Source organism: Candoia aspera, chromosome 1 (genome assembly GCF_035149785.1).
Source record: "Candoia aspera isolate rCanAsp1 chromosome 1, rCanAsp1.hap2, whole genome shotgun sequence".
In the NCBI taxonomy this organism is placed as follows: domain Eukaryota; kingdom Metazoa; phylum Chordata; class Lepidosauria; order Squamata; family Boidae; genus Candoia; species Candoia aspera.
Window position 1 is genome coordinate 245,872,090 of NC_086153.1, and position 21,752 is coordinate 245,893,841.

The following is a 21,752-nucleotide window of genomic DNA, read 5'->3' on the forward strand; positions in this document are numbered from 1 at the left end:
CTAAGTTGGATAGATGAAAGTTGTAACAAACCCTTCAGTAGGAGGCTAGATTAGGTCACAGAGCATCTCCACAGCTTCTTCTGATTCATGAGAGACAGAGTTCAATGTTGTATCTTCTTGCCCTTTATTGCTTGACTCCCTTGCATTCCTTCCACTAATACCTATGTTATTTAACTTTGATATTATTAATTTAACGTTGAGAACATGTTCAGTCATGCAGTTGTTTCTGACTCTTCATGACCCAACATACAACAATTCACCAGGATTCTTTGTCAGAACTTGCTTATTTGAGTTATTTTAAGTTCATGCTTATAATATCAGAGATAGTACAGTATGTAGCCATCTCTTTTCTGCCAGCCTCTTTTTCTATTGCCTTTGGGTTTTTTCTCCAACAAAATGGTCTTCTCTAAAGACTTTTGCTTCTGTTTTATGTGTCCAAAATATTCAAGCTTTAGCATTAATGCTTCTGTTAATCTGCCTGATTTTACTTCATCTAATATTTAATAATATCTTCCTCTAATATTTAATAATATGTTCCTCTTGCTGACGGTACTATCACCAATTTTCTCCAGTAACACAGGTCAAAGGCATTAATTCTTCTTCATTCAGGTTTTCACACTCATATGTTTTTATTGTGAAGATGATGGCCTTGACAATGCATACCTTTGTTGGCAGTGTGATGTCTCTCCACTTTAATATTTTATCTAGATATATCATAGCCTTTTCCCCAGGAAGCAAATGTCTCTTATTTCATGATTTTAGTTATCATCCCTCTGAATTTTTCAGACCAACAAAATGAAGTCTCTTACTACTTCTACTATTTCTTAAACTATTTGCATTGGGTTAGCACTATCAGGTGACCTTAGGGTTTATATATTTATATATAGAGAGAGAGACAGGGCAGACATTAGTCTGGCTTTTTTACTATAATTTTTACCTTCTACAAGAGATTCCTTAAGTATCCTCAGTATCTCTGAAACTGCTAATATTTCCAATACTATGAAGACAACGAAATAGATTTTTTTTAATATCACTGACCCTGGAATCTCATCATCCCTATTTAGTTTTATTCCTTTCTAGCCTAGAGAACTAAGAACTAGATCTAGAATTTATTAACTTGATAGCACAGACCACTGATTCTATCTCCACAGGTTCTCTTTTCTTATTGGAGAAGCAGAGAAGTCAGATATTCCTGCAAATTCTTTTAACTTCAAAGCTGTGATTAACATCTCAGTTTAAGTAGATTGTTAAACAAACCTGGAAAAATGGGAAAAAGTCATTAAGAGCAAATATACAGGCTAATGTGCCTTGAGGTGAACAAAACACATTTGAACTAGCTGAGCATAGCAATAAAATTTATTCTATAGTAAAATTAATAATTACCAAAATATTTGCAAGTGTTATTGTTGCATTCTTTTAGGAGATATGAGTATCTTGCTTAAAAACATGGGAAGGTGTATATCAAAACCCTTAGACTGAAACTGGTCTCCAATTTTTAATGTGAAATCTTCCCAAATATCCTTGTGCAGCAGCTTTAAATACTGCAGTATTGAAACCTGAAAGAGGGTGGAGAACAATGTATTGTTTCCAAGTAAGACAGGACGTCTACTTTTACATCAAGTCTTACTGTATTGCAGTGTTCAAAGTATTATTTGTGTTGTCTTACCACAAGGTTTAATTTATTGGGCATAATGCTTGGTTTTAGTCCTCTGTATAATAAGTTTCCAAGACAAGTGTTGATTGTTATCTAAACCACATGCTGTGTTTGAATCTATGTAATAGACATAGGGTTTGAAGCTGAACATTCAAATATATGCTGATATATCTTACATAATGATGCTGGCCACAGACATTGTTCTGAATTTGTTTATGTCTGTTATGGATTCCCTTCATTATCCATGCTATTTGAGGGATTTCCCAGGGATTCAGCCTATTTATTGCACACTTAAAAAAAGTTTATGCCAATTGCAGTGATATGAGTGGCAGCTTTTGTGTTCGCTTTCAAATCTAATGGTGAATATTATAAATAATATCATTTGCTTAAAAAAAGTAGATAAATGGACAAGGGAGGATGTAAGTCAGGACCATGGGTGATTTGGGAGAAAGCGGTTTGAGGAAGTATTCAGTTATTAGCTTGCCTTATCTTCCTTGCTTTTCCCTATTTCCTGTTTCTAAATTATGCACTGCTCTTTTAGGCATAAATTATTTGTTCGCCAAGTTATTCTTTTTCAATATTTGTTGTGCAAATACTTGGAACACACACACACACACATACTGTGTGTGTATAAATATTTATACATGTATCAGTTTTTCAGAATTCAAAGAGAAGAACTACGATTGTGTTGTAAATGCATGTACCCACAATTTCCAATAGATGGATGGAATGGGTACATCTTGTACAGAGAAAACAATGCACTGTATAGAGAATTCAAAGAGTGTTAGTAAAGCAATAATATGGACAAACCTCTGAAAACTTCATTGAGACCCTTACAGTAACTCTGATAGCAATGTGCAAAGCTGAGTCTTCCTGACAATTTTACAGCCATCAGTGTTGCCTGTATGTAATGAAGATGTATCTAGAGTTGCTTGACTATAAAATTAAATGTTTGCTAGCATGGCAGCTTCATGTGAAGTGGCTTCCCTTTGCACATAGTATATTACCATATACCAGCCGTAGTCCCTTGGGGAGAGGTTTTTTTCCCTGTAGCCTGTTAGAAAAATTGCTATGGCTGTCCCTGAAAAGCAATGCTGAGCAGGAGCAAATGGCTGAATGCATTCCAAGCTTTTTTTTTTTGCCCTCTGTTGTTGTTTATTCGTTTAGTCGCTTCCGACTCTTCGTGACTTCATGGACCAGCCCACGCGAGAGCTTCCTGTCGGTCGTCAACACCCCCAGCTCCCCCAGGGATGAGTCCGTCACCTCTAGAATATCATCCATCCACCTTGCCCTTGGTCGGCCCCTCTTCCTTTTGCCCTCCACTCTCCCTAGCATCAGCATCTTCTCCAGGGTGTCCTGTCTTCTCATTATGTGGCCGAAGTATTTCAGTTTTGCCTTTAATATCATTCCCTCAAGTGAGCAGTCTGGCTTTATTTCCTGGAGGATGGACTGGTTTGGTCTTCTTGCAGTCCAAGGCACTCTCAGAATTTTCCTCCAACACCACAGTTCCAAAGCATCGATCTTCCTTCTCTCAGCCTTCCTTATGGTCCAGCTCTCGCAGCCATATGTTACTATTTGCCCTCTGAGTCCCTTGCAAAAAAACTCTCTGCAAAGATGGCTGGCTGCAAAATTCTGGGAGTTGAAGTCCACACGTCTTAAAGTCGCTGAGGTTGAGAAACACTGAGCTAAGGGGGAAAAAGCCCACCTTGGATGCACTCAACTATCTGTTCACTTCTCTTCAGGGACACCCATAGCAAGTTTTCTAAGGTATAACATAAAAGGTGGGGCATGTCAGCTGACATTCAAAAGCCCTACCCCTCTTGATCAGGGGTTCTGCTGCCTGTTTGAAAACCCCACCCATAGAAGACATGGTAAGAGAAACTGTCCATCTTGGAAGGACTATTCATAGTCATCCTTCTCCTATCCAGGGTTAGATTCAGTCATTCTATCACATTCCACACTCACTTCCCCCCATTTCAGCCTTCATGGTTACAGCCCTGCCTGTGGCTAGAGAATGAGCTGGCACAGTTTTCACTGGCTTGTTTGAGGGAGTGAGGGTAGGAGTTGGCTTCTTAGATGCATTTTAAAAAAAACCTTTTATTTTTCTACAAACTCAGGACTCCCTTCAGGAATGTGAATGTGTTTCTCTTGTTTCTCAATAGTGCCGGTTTGGTCACCGCCCTGGCGGTACTCATCTACAGAGTTTGCCATTAGGTCGTATGATACTCTCACGCATAATAGTCAATTTGATTTATTTTAAAGCATTTCTAATGGAAAAGTATATTATTGGGAAAATTGCATTGTTCACTTCAGTACCTAAATATTTTCGGGAACATCTCCATTACAAATGCATGATAGGGAATCACAGCATCCATAAGATGTGGAATAAGGAGCTTATTAAAGAATTCTAATTAAAATGAAGGTCATTTGTTTATTTGAATAGTTTTTGATGACGCTTTAAAAAACTCTTGAACATTGCCGCTTGAAATACATTAATTTTGATGACATTTAGAGAATAGATTAGCCACCTTTTGAGACAGCTTTTAAGGAGTAAAACCCTGTTGTCACATCCTCCTAGGAGCAACAAACTGTGAAAGGAAACTGACTGTCGATGAACATGGTAGCGAAGGGTTGGATATAGCCTGATCATCTTCCTAGCAGAAACCTGTTTTACATGGTAATCTTTGCAGCAGTGAATTTGGAAATTATTTGCTGTATTCTCGGTATCCAAATCAGGATGAATGCATCTGAAGTTATGGTATATCTATTAAGATATATTTATATCTTTACAATCATGCATAAGGTGACTTCTTTCAATTGCCAGTTATGAAGAAGATGGTTAACTTTTTCTATTGACTTAACACAAATAAACCTCACAGGCTGCAAACATAAGTACCATTGAACCTTGTGCTTAAAAAAAATCTCAGTGTATATTTTCCAGGAGGGAGCATGCCGTACTATTTAACGGCAGTAGTGTAACAAGAAGTCATCTATTCTTGATTTCTTTAGACAGCTAGAGCTTTGTGCCTTGACTAGTTTCTATGTTTTAAGAGCTTGCTCTGTGTAGCAGAAATAATACAATAAATGGGTTTAACCACATTTGTCTCAGCTAGACAATCTGCTTTGTCAAAGATTGCTGGTACAACATAAACAAATTATGTGTTTGTAGTGCTATTCAGTGAAAGCCTATCTAACAGTGGAGATTGTGTTTCAGCAGCTGTAGATTTAATCTTCTACCTGTCAGTTAAAACAGGCATTTCCTGAGCAGATAAAGCCTGGCTGTAGTAGTGGAGGAACAGTCACAGCTGGACAAAAGCTCATTGTTACTGACAAATAATCCTGTATAGATGTGTCTATTTTGTCACAGAAACTACAGTCAAATACAGTTGCACTGGAATGAAAGGTTTCTTAAGATTTGGGCAAGTCAGTGTAGGAGCACAATGCTGTGCTATGATTCTGAAGTGAAGCTCTCAAAACACTCTCAGTGACCCTGAGCAATGACCTGGCAGCATAAGCCATGCTGTAGGCGTGTAGTTGAAGTCTTTACTTAAAAGCCATAAATAATTCTTGGAATATCACAGGTTCTGTTGCCACAGTCTTCCATTTCTGCAATATTATGCAGGAAAAAGTAAGACTACATGTCGCTGGACAGGTTGCATTGTTTCAACTAAGAGTGGTATGGCATGGAAAGGATTCTGCTGTCACACTATCAATCTACAGGCATATAGAGCATTCAGAATACAACTTTTTGAAACTTTAACTATGCCATACTTGGGTAGGGATTGGGGAAGATTTAGATGCAACTTCCTTCTGACCTATATTAAGCTTGTGTTGGCCTTAGTGCCATTACAGTGGAAGAGAACTGAATAATACTGAATGGATTGGCCATGAGTCATCCTATCCTATCCTAATGTACAGAACCAGCTGTAAACTTATTTCCTTGCTTGTTGGTGTTTTTCTGCTCTCTTGAAATAACTTGAATGTCTGTCCTAGAACTTAGGCTCATACAGATACATCTTCATTTCTGTTTGTACATCTACCTTTGCCATTCTGCACTGAAGTACGTGTAGTCCTTTATGTCTGTCTGTTCAGAGTTGGATTAAGGTGCATCCCATGATTTCCAGCAATCATCCAGTGTGGATTTTCTTGGGTTTAGGAAAAAAAAGTTATAATTTGGCATGAGAACACAAGACCAAATAAATATTCACAAGAAGTGTGAAAATAACTATTTATCAATATAAATATTATTACACTGTGATATGTAAATAAGACAAATTGTTTTTCTTTGAGGAATTGTGTAAAATACACTTACATACACGTACATACTTTCATCCTATTCTTAACTATATTTATTTGGCTGTAGATCACAATTGATTCCAGAAAATATTTTTTAAGTATTTAAAGTAACATAAATGGTGTCGTAGCTAGGTACTCCAGTACGGCTTGACCCCCTAAACTGTATAATAATGTTTCTCAGAAAAACTAAGTACACAGTGTGAATGACATGCTTCTTTTCTACACTAACATTCAAGGGTGCAGAAAGGAGTGCTATTGGGATAAGGTGAGGATCCATGTCTTCTGCTTAGTCTGTTTGGTTCTATTCTGTATTGTCTGTAAGACGGGAGATGCAGGTTGTACACCAGTCCAGTAACCTATGGCTGTGACTGCTTGAATATGAACTTTTTATGCAGAGAATACTTTCTTATAGTCATTTGTTATAGTTGATGTTAATTTTTTTTTGTTTAGGCTTGAAATATTGGTTCTTATCATTACAGATGTATATATTACTTATAAATGAGAATTTATTCCTGTATATTTAAAAAATAAAATCAATTTCCTTTCCCATTTCCTTCATTGCTTTGGTAGGAATTACAGCAAAGTCTTTGGAATGGCACACTGCATATAAAATTGTATATTTTAAAGTACCATGAAATATAAAGCTTTTGTTCTAAATGAAGACAAAGTAAAAATCGGTGCTTAAAGCCTAACTTAAAAACTAAGCATATCATGTGCATGAACATACCATCAGCTTTTTGGGTGGCGAATAATATCAACTGGATGTTTCAGTGCTACCCAAAGCATTATACAAATTGATGCTGTTATCTTGTAGAACTAATCTATTTGTGAGCTCATAATGGAAAATATTTTTGCTTATTTCTGAGAAAATAAGTCACAGTGGAAATAAGGAGCATATATCTTCACTAGCTTTGCAGAATATCTGAATTAATTGACTTGTTCTGTCTTCTGTGGTGGCAGAGTGACCACTAGCTGTGACAATTTGCATAATAGTCAACTCGTCACTCCTATAGTCATAAACTATTTGGATCTGATTAAAAAGTAGAACTCTAGTAGCTCTCTTGATTTTTTTTTCCAGAAGTTGTAGTAACTGAAATTTGCTGTCATCCTTTAACCAAACAAATGCACACATGGGGATAACGATATGCTGAGTTTATGCAGATTTTACAACACGAATCTGAATAAAATGCCCACTAATAGACCCACATGGAGTAATAAATACACATGAATTTTCCTTAGTTGCACTTTAAAGTGATTTTAACATACTACTAGACCTTAACAATAATATTTAATTGACAAGATTATGCATTTGTATGGATTGAGAAGGTGGTAGATCTCTAATTCCAAATGAACCATAAATTCACTTTTGCATAACATGTTTTATTAATTTTTTTTTATAGCTGAGCATTCTCTTTCCCTCCTAGTGACTGTTTCCTGAAAGCAGACTTTTTAATTTAATTAATCATGTTTTATTCTTGTGTTCCCAGGTACTACATAATTCAATATATAGATACAAATAGCACGCAAAACCAGCAAGCTATTAAAACGTGGATTTGATAATATAATTGAGGAGAGACAGATAAAGAAAGTTAGTACTTTTGAGTGAACTATGTGGTCTAAATACACAGAGACACAACCAGATAATGATAAACATGAAGGTGTTGTTCACTGTGTTCATATTTATTATAAATTAATTATGAATCAATATGAACATAGTGAACACCACCATTATATTTATTTTTATATATCCTTTCAAATTATAGTTAGAATGACTCTCAAGAAGAGCAAACATTAATGAAAGACAACCTAATTGGACTGCAGAATGAAATTAATTTATTGTTAAGTATTCATGTAGATTTACAAAATACATTGTTTTTAACAATCATTATTGATACATACATCATTTGCCATGAGTGTTTTTGACTGTATATAATTATATGCATGTATTTTCCATGCATATATAAGGTGACTCATTCACCACCCTGTTTCAAACAAATGCTAAGTTTACTAGAAGCAAATGTTTAATTTAGGGAAAATACATTATTTCTTATCTTGAATACTGCAAATATATAGTTTCTAAATAAATGTCTTCATATAATTCATTCATATTAAGTACCTAAAATAAACTTAGAAAAATTCTTAATAAACTTCCTTTGTGCAAGAGGGCACATGATGATGATCAGAGATATAATAGATAAAATAGATTTTTAAAAAATATATATAATTTGTTCTCTAGTATACGCACATTTTAAAACATATATATTAGTAAAGTAGAAGCAGTCTGGTGTAGTAGTTAAGGCATCAGGCTAGAAACCTGGAGACTGTGAATTCTAGCCCAGCCTTAAGTACCAAGCCAATTGGGTGACCTTGAGCCAGTCACTATCTCTCAGACCTAGGAAGCAGGCAATGGCAAGCCACTTCTGAAAACCTTGCCAAGAAAACTGCAGGGACTTCTTGTCCAGGCAGTCACCAGGAGTCAACTTTGACTCAAAGGCAGTGTGTGTAAAATATATGCATACAAAACAATAAAATATATATTTGTAACTTATTAGGTACCTGCATCACCTAAAAAAATCTTCAGAGGGTCTCACCAGGCCACATAGATAAAATGAGGGTATTTGGTAGTTAAAGTAGGATGGATACCATTCATGTCTTTCCAGGTGGACTTACCACCATCCTGTTACTTTTCAAGAGCTGTAAAACCATTTTATTCCTTTAATAAGTGTAGCCCCAAGGCCACCAAACATATTTGGAGCATCAGCCTTTGAGGAAGAGGAAACTGTCTATACAAATGCCTGTTTCTCTGCTTTGTAATACCTAGATGCTGCTTCTACCAGCAATGCAAACAGCTCTAATCTGACAAGGCAATAACTTGGAAACAGTTCCTGTTTACATGATGGCAAATATGGTGAACAGGCTTCTGTCTAGTCTAGTATGAATTGAAACCATTCTATTTTTGTGTCTCCCCCTTTCCTCCTACCTTTTAGCACTGCCCTAATTTGCTAATAGTTAAATGGGAATTTTTCCCAATTCCTAATGATACGATATACACATTGATATGCACACTGCCAAACTGCAGTAGTGGCCAAAATAGATTTGTACTAGGGTAGACAGTAAAGAGAGAAAGATAAAGATGAATACTGTGACAACTGCAGTACTAAGTCCTATTTCAAGTCTCTCTTTCAGTGTATTGGGATCCTATCCAAAGTTCAGAAAGGGGAAAAAATAATCCTACCACTGTTCTTATATACTCTATATATTCACATATATTCACATATATAGAACCCAATGGGACTGTGGAAGACAACATTGCAAGTTAACTCAAGACAACTTGCACAAATGGCCATCAAGTGCGGCACATACCAAGGTGATACGCACTGTCCCTGCTGCTATTCTGCATAGGCTTGAACCCCCTCAGCTGGATAATCACAAAGACTGGATATGGATATAAGTTTAAGAGTGGAACTACCATCAGCCACCTCCTCTACATGGATGACATCAAGCTTTATTCTAAGAGTGAACAAGACATCAACTCACTGATCCACCTGACATGGATCTAAAGTGAGAACATTGGGATGTCATTCAGACTAGAGAAGTGTGGCCAGGTGGTAGTAAAGAGAGGGAAGGTAGTTAAGACTGATGGGGTGGAAAAACCAGCAGGCAACATAGCAGACATACAGATCAGCTACAAGTACCTTGGTATCCCACAGTCACATGGGAACCATGATGAGGAAGCAAGGAAGACAGCAACATCCAAGTACCAACAAAGGATAAGACAGGTCCTGAAGAGCCAGCTCAATGCGAAGAACAAGATCCACGCCATCAACATGTATGCCCAGCCAGTCATCAGATATTGTCCTAACTACCACAGATATCTTCTGGTATAGTGAGCTGGCCAAAGGAGGACATAGAAGCTGCTGATGTGAAGACCCGGAAGCTCCTCACAATGTACAGAGGCTTCCACCCCAAGTCCAACACCCAGAGACTGTACACCAGGTGGAAAGAAGACGGGCGAGGTCTGGTAAGTGTCACAGCCACTGTCCTGGATGAGATCCAGAGCATCCAGGAGTACATGAGTAAGATGGCATCTAAAGATGAGCTGTTGAGAGAATGCCTGAGGCAGCAGCAGACATGGGAGCAAGATCAAGCAGAGGAAGTACTATGTCAAGAAAAGACCCTGCATGGGATGTGCCATTGACAGACAGCTGAGGTGGCTAACATTGGGAAATACCAGTGGCTGGAAAGGGCTGGACTAAAAGACAGCACTGAGGCACTGATCATAGCAGCACAAGAAGAGGCATTAAGCACCAGATCCATAGAAGCAGGAGTCTACCACACTAGACAGGACCCAAGGTGCAGACTGTGCAGAGTGGCCTCAGAGACAGCCCGACACGTAGTGGCAGGGTGTAAGATGCAGGCAGGAACAGCATACACTGAATGGCACAACCAAGTAGCTGGCACTGTATACAGGAACATCTGCACAGTGTATGGACTAGACCTTCCCAAGTCCCTATGTGAGATTCCACAGAAAGCCATGGAGAATAACAGGGCTAAGATCCTGTAGGACTTCCAAATCCAGATGGACAGGCAGGTACTGGCCAATCAACCAGATATTGTGGTAGTAGACAAGGACCAGAAGACAGCAGTGGTGATAGATGTAGTGGTGCCAAGTGACAGCAACATCAGGAAGAAAGAGTATGAGGGACTTCTGGTGGGGACATGGCCGACTGAACAGCTGTGTCCACAAGCTCCGCAGACAGAACTGACAACACGGCGGTTTTTTGGGCTCAGGCAGGCTTTTTCTGAAGCCCGGAGTGTTTTCATGGACAAAGAAAATGCTCGGAATCATCCCATCTGTCCTCTGGAACGTCGACTTGCAGCCAGAGAATCACAAACAGTATCTGCGCCAATCTGGTAAGAGCCGCCAGGAGGCTGGGAATCACCATTTCCAAGCCATGCTGTAGCCTTAAAGGGACACTCGGTTGAGCCACCCCATTTCTAAATCACCCAATTTATATATTTTTTAAAGTTATGTATCCTAAGAGAGGCTTTTTACAGCAAGGAGAAATGTTCTCTCTTGGTGCTTATCATTATTTCTGGGATTAATTTTTACAACAACAAAAAATCTTTTAAAGTTTTGGCTTGTTTCCCTTTTAAATACTAAGGAGGATTGAGAATAAATAATCACCTCCCTGCAGATCTTTTCTGACTCCTGTGAAGCTATTTTGCAAGATATTCAGGACATTGTAGAAAATATCAGCTTTAAAATGTGTCATCTGACTGGGGAAGTTGTGGAAGAAGTTGAACTCAACAACAACGATAGAAATGTTTTTACTGATAGTGAGATCATAGTTTTTGCTGATGACGATCAGATTGTGGAACTGAAGGAATTAAATGGACAGATTGAATTGCAAATTATAAATGGAATTGTCTTTCTGATGGAAAGTTATGGGGAAAAAGAGGTTTTTTTTATGGGAGGTTTTTTGCTGAGAAGTCTGATTTTTTAAGGGGGGCAGTTAGATTCTTTGATCTCTCTCTGTGAAAAATGCCTTGTGTTTATTGTGGAGATACGTGAATGCTTTGGTCTATTTCGAAGTGGGGTAAGGATTTGAGAATGTTTGTCTGGATTGTTTTTAAGGGTTGTGTCATGAGTACTGATGGTGAGCAGGAGGGGTGAAATACGCGTGCGTAGTACTGAGGAGTTGAGCATCATTCAAAGAGACACAGAGCAGGGGTATCCAGGGGTGAAAACGCGTGCGTAGTACTGAGGAGTTGAGCATCATTCAAAGAGACACAGAGCAGGGGTATCCAGGGGTGAAAACGCGTGCGTAGTACTGAGGAGTTGAGCATCATTCAAAGAGACACAGAGCAGACCCGCCTTGACTTTTGGGGTTTATCTGTCTGGGTTTTTCCCGCACTTCTTCAGTTTGTTAGGATTTTCTGTCTTATGTAGCAGTAATAAACACTAGAGACCTACTCCTCGTCTCAGCGTGGTTCCTGACAGTTGGGACAGGTTGTTTGACTTCATACTCTTTTTCAATGATTTGGATTAAGATTAATAAGGTATAAACAATAAATGCTGGTTTTAGGTTTAATAGAATTAAGATTGTTATAATTGCAGTATTATTAATTTTAAGAGTAGACAATTTATATGTCTTTTAGTTTGATTTTTATTATAGTAGACAGAAATGTATAGAAATAGTGGTAGGAAGGAAATAATTAAATAAATGTTGTGGAGGGGGAGTTGATTAAGAGGTTTATATATTTCTTTTTCTTTTAATGCAAGGGGAAGGAGCAACTGTATTTAGTGACTTTTATAATGTGCTAGTAGAATGATTTATAGAAATAATGTGATTTTGGTTTGATATAGAGTAAGGGATTGATTATGGAAATTGCTGTATATTCTTGTTGTTAAAAGTCAGAAGTCACCTCTTTTATGTAATCTTTAAAATTCTTTTTTTCTTGTGCTTTCACACTTTTTAGTTTTTTTCTTTTCTTTTTGTAGTTTTTTCTTTCTTTTTTCTAGTTTTTATCTCTGCTTTAAATCTAATAAAATTCTTATAAAAAAAGGAAGAAGGAGTATGAGAAGCTGGAGGAGTACCAGGGCCTGAAAGAGGAACTAGAGAGGATGTGGAAGGTGAAGGCCAAACTGGTCCCAGTGGTGGTAGGAGCAGTCAGGGCTGTGGCTCTAAGCTGGGCGAGTGGCTCCAGCAGATCCCAGGAACATCAGAGCTCTCTGTCCACAAGAGTGCAGTGATAGGAACAGCCAAGTTGCTGCACAGAACTCTCAAACTCCCAGGCCTCTGGTAGAAGACGTAAGGTTGAGGAAGACACATACCACCCATGGGGGTGAGAAGAGAATTTATTTTTATTATGAATAAACATAAATGATGACCTATTATTAGTGCCATTATCATATTTAAGAATATTGTCCATCTCAATCAAGTTCACAGCATTGGCCTGATTAATGTATCTATTGTTTATAATATAGTAGCAATGAAATTTCTAGCCTTGAGAGATGTTGTGTGCAAAGATTACAATTTGCTAATTCCATAGGAGTCTTGAAATGATTTATATCACAAATGCTGTTCAGACCTAAAATCTCAATAGGATGATGATCTCAATCTTCTGCTTTTATACACAACTGTTTTATATCAAATTAGACTGATAGGTAGATAGGTAAGTATATAGGGAGAGAGAGAAAGAATTAAAATAGTCATGTAATCATAACACATAACTTTGGAACTAAACCATTAATCAGGAATGAAATTAAGAACTAAGCCCAGGTCAGAATTTGACCATCAAACATGAAAAACCTGTGACTATTGCATTTGAATTTTTAATGTTTTAAATTTTTAAGTGTTGTATGCTGCCCAGAGTCATTCTCTTGTGAGATGACCATACAATTATGGTGGCCATACAATTATGATAAACAAACAAACAAAATAATGTAAATCTGTATTTTTTTTAATCTGTATTTCACGCAGAATAAATGTGGAGTTTTTATAGTTTTGTTCTTGAAATTCACTGACAGGCTTTAAAGAGTATTGTGAAGATTTTGGTACATATTTCTAATTCTATAAGCAAAAAATAGTTAAATCTTCATGAAAGAGGAAATGAGTCCCCTTGAGTGTCACTGTGTTTGCACATTAGCACACTGCAAGGTCTTTGCCAAGTTGCTCTCTGACTGACTGCTGCAGATGCTCTTTCTCAAGTATTCAGAGTCAGATCTTTAGTGCAAGTCTTCAGGGACAAACAATAGCACCTGTTCCTCACAAGATATCAGGCCAGTTAGTCCATTCATGTATCTTTAATGAAGCTCCAGGGCAGATGGCAAAAATAAAAAGGCATCAGCATCAAGTTAGCAGAGGAGACAAAAAGAAAAAGGTGTTGATGCAAGAATGCATGGCTTTTGTGAAGGAAAGAGACTCTTTGGCATCTGTTAGTACATTGATTTTCGAAAACATTCAATGAACAGGGAAGCAATTAAACTTCCTAGGAATGTATCTGATTTCATGGATCAGGCTTTACTACCTCTACAAAGTTTGCTTGAAGCCTACGCAGAAAGACTGCCACATTCCTGGTTTGAATCTCCATCTCTGCATGTTTTGTTTTTTTTAATAGAGGGTCCTTTGATTCCTGACTTGGTATCTCCACTGTTTTGGTCTGAGCAGCGGCTGTTTGGTCCCTACTACACAGCTATCTCTGGCCTTTACTATATTTTTAACCTTGATTCATTTCATACAAGCCTCTATCATTTTATGTAAGCTCTCCTTGTTGAGATTTTTTGTTCTGTTTCTGTTTTGAAAGGTGACATTTTTGTGCTGTCTTGTATTAAGCTTTTTGTTGCTTCATTCTTCTTGCCTCCCTCTCATTTCAGGGCTTCTTTCTTCCACAATGTGGGAGAAGCATTCAGAGAGCATATAATATATTTTGTGTTCCAGTAAACTTGGCCACCAGATGATGCATCACACTGGTAAGGGAGGGGAACTAATCCCTGTTGCCCCAAGGATCATGGTATCATAGTTTTGGAATGTAGAGCAGGAATAAGTAGTGTAATGCCCAAGGATACCTCTGCTTCCTGCCCTACTTTATTTTTCAGATTTTGTTAATATCGCATTCTGCAAAGCTAAACACCAATCTATAATCACACCTTAATTTTCAAGAACGTAGGCACTCTTTGGAAATATGGATTTGAATAGTAGATTCATGCTTTTATGCCTTAGTAACTTTCAGAAATTACAATGCATTGGTGTGTCTACTTTTTCATCCTTCTCCTATCTGTGGTTCTTTGCGGTTTTCCTCTGTTACTCAACAAAAGACTCTATGGATATTTTATTTTATTGTGTTGGTGCATCTGGTCACCTTGGGATGTAAGAGTAGTCCAACATCTAACTGATTCAGTACCCATTTCAGTGCTGAAAGTACTCTGGGTGATTATAAAAATGCTGTATTCCAAACTTACAAGAAGCTATGTTTTTCCTGATACAATTGGGCACTGAAACTGTTTTTGATTCTTAGTTATTCAGAGACCCATAACAAATGAACATCACACACACAAAAAAACTAGTGGTATTATTAAATGTTGGTCCTGGGCACAGGAGAATCAACTTCAATTTAACCATATTACAAGTGTTGCTGAAGTGGGGAAGCAGGCTTACCTCAGCTAAAGAAATGGCTGCTCAAAGCTACTTTCTTTCACGCCCCATTGCTGTGGCAGTAATTGCACAAAGACCTTTTTATTATAAGTTGATTTTCCTGAGAAATGGATTCTGAAAAATACTGTAAAGTGTTTATATTTTTCTTGACCTTTATTAACCTACATCTTAGGGCTTTTCCCCAGAGAAGAGTTGTTGGTAAATTAAGTCTCTTAGAAGTATACACACAGTAGCCTTTCTGGTCTGCATCAGGGATTGGGAAAGGAACATGGATATGACAAGAAAATTTGACAGTATTTAAACAGTGCCATAGGTCAGCATATGGATTTTTACCAGGGCTATTTTATTTTATTTTTTTGGAATTTAAAAAAAATGCTTGAAGTTCATTTTGACTTTTTAATGGAGTTTGATACCATTCATTTGGAACAAGACAGGGTATAGAAATTATTTTTCTGGTTATAAAACAATTTTTATACTTTCTACATTGAACCATAAGGATCATTTTGGGTTGATGTTACTGGTAATTTTAATTAAAATCATTGTATTATTTATGAATATGATTTCTCCCACACACTCTAAAAAAGAAAGAAAGAAATACATCCAGTTCCCTTGTGATAAAGACTCCCTGAATTAAGGATTCCAGGAACTAAAACCGAATTTTTGAAAGGAATACTTGCGTCCATTTTTTCTAGCTCATTGTCAAATTTTATCATTGTCTGATAAAAACAACATACCAGAACAAACTGTTTTTGCAATTTTTTACTTGAATGTGTAATTGTTGCTTCTCATTATGTCAATGAATGCCAAATGAAATTTGAAATAGTGGAACTGATTCCAAATACTGTTATTACCAGGTATTATGGTAGTGCTTACATCCATAAAATGGCTTATATGTTTCAGGGAGGTATATATGGCAAATAATATCAGTTTAATGGAAAGGCAAGTTGTTTTAATTTTAAATCCATGAACTGCAGTTTCATTTAAGGAAATACTTATAAAGAAGGGTTAGCATTTTGTAGAAGTGCATTTGAAGAGGCTCAAATGTAATACAACATGTACCTGGGAATAGGGACACATGAAACTGTGAAGTCTAAATGGAGATAAAGTTAAAATGATGAAGAGAATATTTCAGAAGATGTCCTTTCACAGGCATTCCCAAAGCAAGGAAGAGAAAGGATGGTGAATGAGACTATGGCACCTTGAACACCATGGGTTATAATGGCATTTCTCTTGTGAAATTGGTAAAGGTTATGATAAGGGAAAGATTCAGTGGGACTCTGGGAACTATTGCTGGTAGAGAGATATTTGTTAAGACAAATTGGTGCAATTTCTGATCAGATATTCTCTTCTGTTTAGCAGGTTCAGGGTCACATGCCTCCTCTCATGATCCCAATTTTTCCACATGACCAGCGGACATTGGCAGCGGCTGCAGCAGCTCAACAGGGATTCCTTTTCCCCCCAGGAATAACTTATAAGCCCGGTAAGTTGCTAAGAATATGGAGCTATTTACAAGTTAAAATGAAAACGATGACTTCTCTTGTGATCTGTTGATACACACAAAAGGATAAAATGGAGGTGGGGAATATGTGGGTTTTGCAGAATGTGTTTGCAAGTCTAGATTTCTTTTAACTAGAGACATGAGAGAATTGCCTATGCACAACCATATTTCTTTTATTTCTGTATACCGCAATCTAATTTTTTTTGAATTTATTGACCCATTTCCATGCCAATTTGCCTGTTGGAGTAACCCGCTTCTTATAGGAAAATTACGTATATCTGTCCTTTTTTTCAGCCCTTTCTCATCAGCATGTACACATCCTAGTCTTTTGTGCAAGCCTTCTTTATAATTAGAGATAAAAAGTGAAGGCAGGTATGATTTAATTTGTTTATTTCAAATGGGCAGCATTTTATACGATTTTCGTCTAAATAACAGAGGTTCAGCAGTTCAGTTGCAATCATCAATTCAAGCTTGTAACAGGTCATGCAACTTCACAGTGAGAAATGCTTGGAGATGATTTAGCAAATGGTATGATTTCTTTCTTTATTCCTTTGAGTTTACTAGGCTCCTGGGGAATTCAATTAGGGATATAATGGTTTGAAGCTACTTTCAGAGTCTCCCTGTAAACAGGCTTTAAATGTTTAAAATCACGTTACTGGAGAAATTCAGAGTTAGAAGACATTTAAGTAAATAAAAGTCAACCTTTTTTTCCATGTGTATTTTCCTTGTTAATGCAGATCTCAGCCCAGAAATAGCATCTTTATTGTCGTCATTAATCTGTCCCCTCTCAATTGAATATTAAAGAAAAAACAGTTCTAGCATTTCCTTTGGATATCAAATTATTTCTGTTTCTTCCATTCTGCTCTGCCTTGTTGATTTTATAAAAATACACTAATGGAAAATGGATTCTCGGGTTTGAGAAATGCTGTCATATTTGGAAGAATGGTTGGGATCAAGTCTTCAGTTTTGCTGCTTGTCCACTTTGCATTTTAGGATATGGGGTTTCCCTTAATCTTCTCCAGCCAATCTGTGACATGAGAGTTTTGTCATGGAACATTATTTTATGTACTAAAATATTGCAGAGTTAGTCAATAGCAAGTATTTCCAGAGTATCGATAAATAGAAGCATTCTCTGCTGTCGGGTTTTATTATTATTATTTTTTTTACATGTTTAATGTGCTACCTCTGATAGCTGTATGTGGACAAAATGCAAATCCTGACCCTTTTTCTTTGACCCTTACAGCATACTCTGACTGCTTATACTGTCTGACTGTCTTATACTGGTGATGTGAATCCCAAAAAATGACTTACGATCTCCCATTATTTTGGGGCAGATACACTCCTAATGAAACTGAAAACTGCATAGATTTGACACAATTCTAAAGCAAGGAATGACATTGATAAAATCCTGCTTAACCCACAAAAATGAAAAATCTCATCCCCACCCCACTGCAAATTTTGCAGCCCCCACCTTCTTTGCATCATTGTTCTTGCCAGTGCAGCCCCTGTCTTTCAAAGAGATTAGTGCTGTCCTTGGCCACCAAAAGGTTACTCATGCTTAATCTATGTTTAGGCTCTTGGTCAAAAACCCTCAAGGATTCCCCACACCCTGTTACCATAAGTAGTATTTTCAATTCTAAGCATTTTCATTTTTTTTCTTTTGTAGACTAGATCTCCTTGCATTGATTTTTTTCTGTAATGTATATTTTAACTCCTGATTATATTTGTTGATACTGATGTATTTATATTGGTATATTGATAATAAATTTATTGGAAACCATTTTCAGAACATTTGCAGAATGATTTTTCTGTGAAATTAAATTCATAGCAATAAGGAAACCAACATCTGAAGGAATGGGGGGGGGGCAAGTTAAAACAACAAAACATGTAAAATATGCCTGATGATGGATTAAGATAAAAAGATACTTATGACTGTTTTGGATATCTGCTCATTGTTGACAGATTTCCATCTGAGCCAGCATTTTTATGTTGGAAGGCAAATGACTTGCACCACACAACCTATCAGCAACATAGCTCATTTAAAAAAAGAGATCCTACTTGATTATTTTTCCATAAACTTTTTCTGAAATTCATACTGTAGACAAATCAGAGAGAGCCAGTTTGGTCTAGTGGTTAAGGCACCAGGCTAGAAACCAGGAGACTGAGATTTCTAGTCCCGCCTTAGGCATGAAAGCTGGCCGGATGACCTTGGGCCAGTCACTCTCTAAGCCCAACCCACCTCACAGGGTTGATAACTAAGTTCTTTATAAAAATAATAAAGGCAGGATAAAAAAATGAAAAAAAAATAATTTGCTTATTATTGTACATGTGCTTTCAAATAAGCTTCATATTACAATATGTGGCATCCTATTTAATTGTCATATAAAGCCCTTTATGATTTATACAACTGATCCTTTACATATGTATCAAGTCACAGATCCTATTGGGTATCATGGGACATCTATTACACCTTCTCTAATTCTTTGTTTGAATCTGAAGATAATTTAATATTCCTTTCCTTCAAACTACAGATCTTCATATTGTTTAATACTAAACATAATATATTCGTTTCATATACTCATTTAAAGAGTACATCAGGTAACAAAGAGAAAGAAAGAAAAATACAAAGCAAAGATATTTGACTGTGCTCTTTCCAGTCTGTTGCACGTGAACAACACTGATGTACCATTTCAAAATATACTCTTAATTATAATTTTTTAACACTATAGAGATAATTCTTCAAATTCCATGTATAACATAATGCCTTTATAATGACAAACACTTGCAGGTCTCAGTAAAACTCTATTTCTCTTTCCCACATTTAGCACATTATTTAGCAGTGCATGAATATTAAGGAAAATTGAGGCATTCTTCCTTTTGTCCAGCATTTGAGTTTCAAACTCTCACAGGAAGTATAGCAAGTTGCTTGATACTCTTTTTGGGTAAGCCTAGTATTGTCTACTACTTAGTTGTAAGCTATCATGGAAACTTGATTTAAGGGAAACATATAAAGGTTTCAAACAAACAGTACTCCAGTATTCTTCTACAAAGACTTACTCAGTTGTTTTAAATTTTTCTGCAAAAATGAAAAAGAAAAATAGCCACAAAAATGTCCTTTTTCTAGTAAACAAAATTACATTTACATGTTCATGGCATGTTGTAGAATTAAATGATTAACATTTAAACCAGTTGTCTTGGTAGTTTTAAAACTAGTATTCAGCTTTCTAAATATTTCCCTAAAAAGTTTTCCTGGTAGTATAATGCTTATTCAAATATAAAAAGGTGAGCTGTCCATTGTATAGTTGATGGTAATTGGCTATCCTTCCAGCTTTATAGGATGCATATTTTTGTGATAATAAAAGTGTGAAATATCCACTTCTACTCTCTTCCTATTATTTTCTAAACTGTTGGTATATAATTCAAAGAAGATGAGCATCTACAGAATATATATAAGGGGAATATATTAGGAGAGAACTCTAATGCAGAACTGCAAAATACTACGCCAGTTCTAAGATGGTCTATGAAAACAAGTTTCCAGTAGGCTAAATTGTCCATTCATTAATCTGAGAAACAAGATGCAGTTTACAGAACAAATTTAAATCTGCAAAGCTAAAACCTTCTTCTCTAACAATTGAAGCTTCATAAGTGAAAACTAATGGAGAAAATTTCTTTAAATACATCTCTAAATCAGCAGGCTGATATAAATATATTTTAGAAATAAATAAATAATGGATGTTAAAAATTCCCAATGGCAAACATTGATTTTATAGTATTAATTTTATGCCAGATACTTAATTTAATGAGGCCATCTATCCAAATTTGTTGTTATTTCTAATAGCAACATCTTTCAGTTCAGTTTCATCATCTGAGATGTATCATTAAGCATTAGGAGTCCAGGGCAGATTATTGCCTTCAAGCTATCCAGAGAAGTTTTGTTTTGACAACATAATAGAACACAACGCCTTGATTTAAATTTAGGCTAATTGATAATATATCTAGAAAGGGTTCCAAATTAATTAATAAAGTCAGTCAATTGGAATGGTTTAGATAACTTAGTTTTATCTGTAAATACCAACATAGCATTTACATGTTATATTCCTTATCTATATGAGTAAAGTCATTAATCCCAATACTTTGCTTACAAACAAAATGCTCCAATTACAGATCATATCAAATCTCCAGCTATGTTAGGGATACAACTTCTAGTGTTACCTTGAAGGTTGGAATTTTGGGAGTTGCAGCCCCGACCAATTTGCAAAGTTAAAAGTTGAAAAAGTTGGTTGTTTTGTTAGTCAATCAGTGCTCTATGTCTCAAAATCCACTCTACAATCCTTTATTTAAATTTAGAGATATTTGGGATCAAATGTGTCCATCCCGTCCCCTCATGTAAGTGAGAACAGATTTTGAAAACTTAGTTACCATATTTACCAGTATGATATAATATAGTTTTCAACATGAAGGTGAAAGGTGAAAGGTCCCCTGTGCAAGCACTGAGTCATGTCTGACCCTTTGGGGGGGATGCCACCTTTGTGGTGTTTTCTTACATAGTAGCTGCTAATTGAAAAATATGGGCCTCAATTTGTGTATTTACAGCATATATTGTACTAATTAAAATGTTAAGTTATTGTATAACTTAAATTACTGTTGTGTCTTTTGATCCATGTGCATTTAACAATTTTCCAAGGACTCACTGATAGAGAGGTCTTATTTAAATGAGTCCCATAAAGTAGAGCTGCTACAAAGCCAACATTGATCTGAGCAAGCTAAGCTATTGCTTATTGGATACTTTGACTCTTTTATAGCATAGTAAAAGGTATAAAGTGAGTGGTATGACCTCTTTGGTCAATGCTAATCCATGGCAGTTTACTGTTAATTTAGTCAAGTATAGGCATCATGTTATGAGTATAAAATATGAGAGCTGATCTAATTGTAAGTTACTGGTATGCTAGAAAATCCCTGATTCAAATATCAGTCAGCATAGTAATCCTAAGTGATCTTAAAAAGGAAGAGAGAGGCTAAATGACCCATGTGGTTTTCCTACCAACCTAGCCCTATTGTGATATGATATGATATTAATGTGTGATATTATACACACACACACACATATATACACACACATACAGTATGTGTATGTATAGGTATGGGT

At 36.5% G+C, this 21,752-nt stretch overlaps 1 protein-coding gene across 6 annotated transcripts in view; it reads left to right on the forward strand.

The window, feature by feature from the left end:
- Window positions 1-21,752, forward strand: part of SOX6 (SRY-box transcription factor 6) — a 389,110-nt gene that overhangs the window by 264,719 nt on the left and 102,639 nt on the right. For 4 of the 6 annotated variants that reach the window (XM_063289410.1, XM_063289408.1, XM_063289411.1 and 1 more), the window contains exon 7: window positions 16,465-16,588. In XM_063289410.1, coding sequence (XP_063145480.1) covers window positions 16,465-16,588 — 124 coding nt within the window. The remainder of the gene's footprint in view (window positions 1-16,464; window positions 16,589-21,752) is intronic. The other 2 variants (XM_063289412.1, XM_063289413.1) reach the window with 1 other exon arrangement.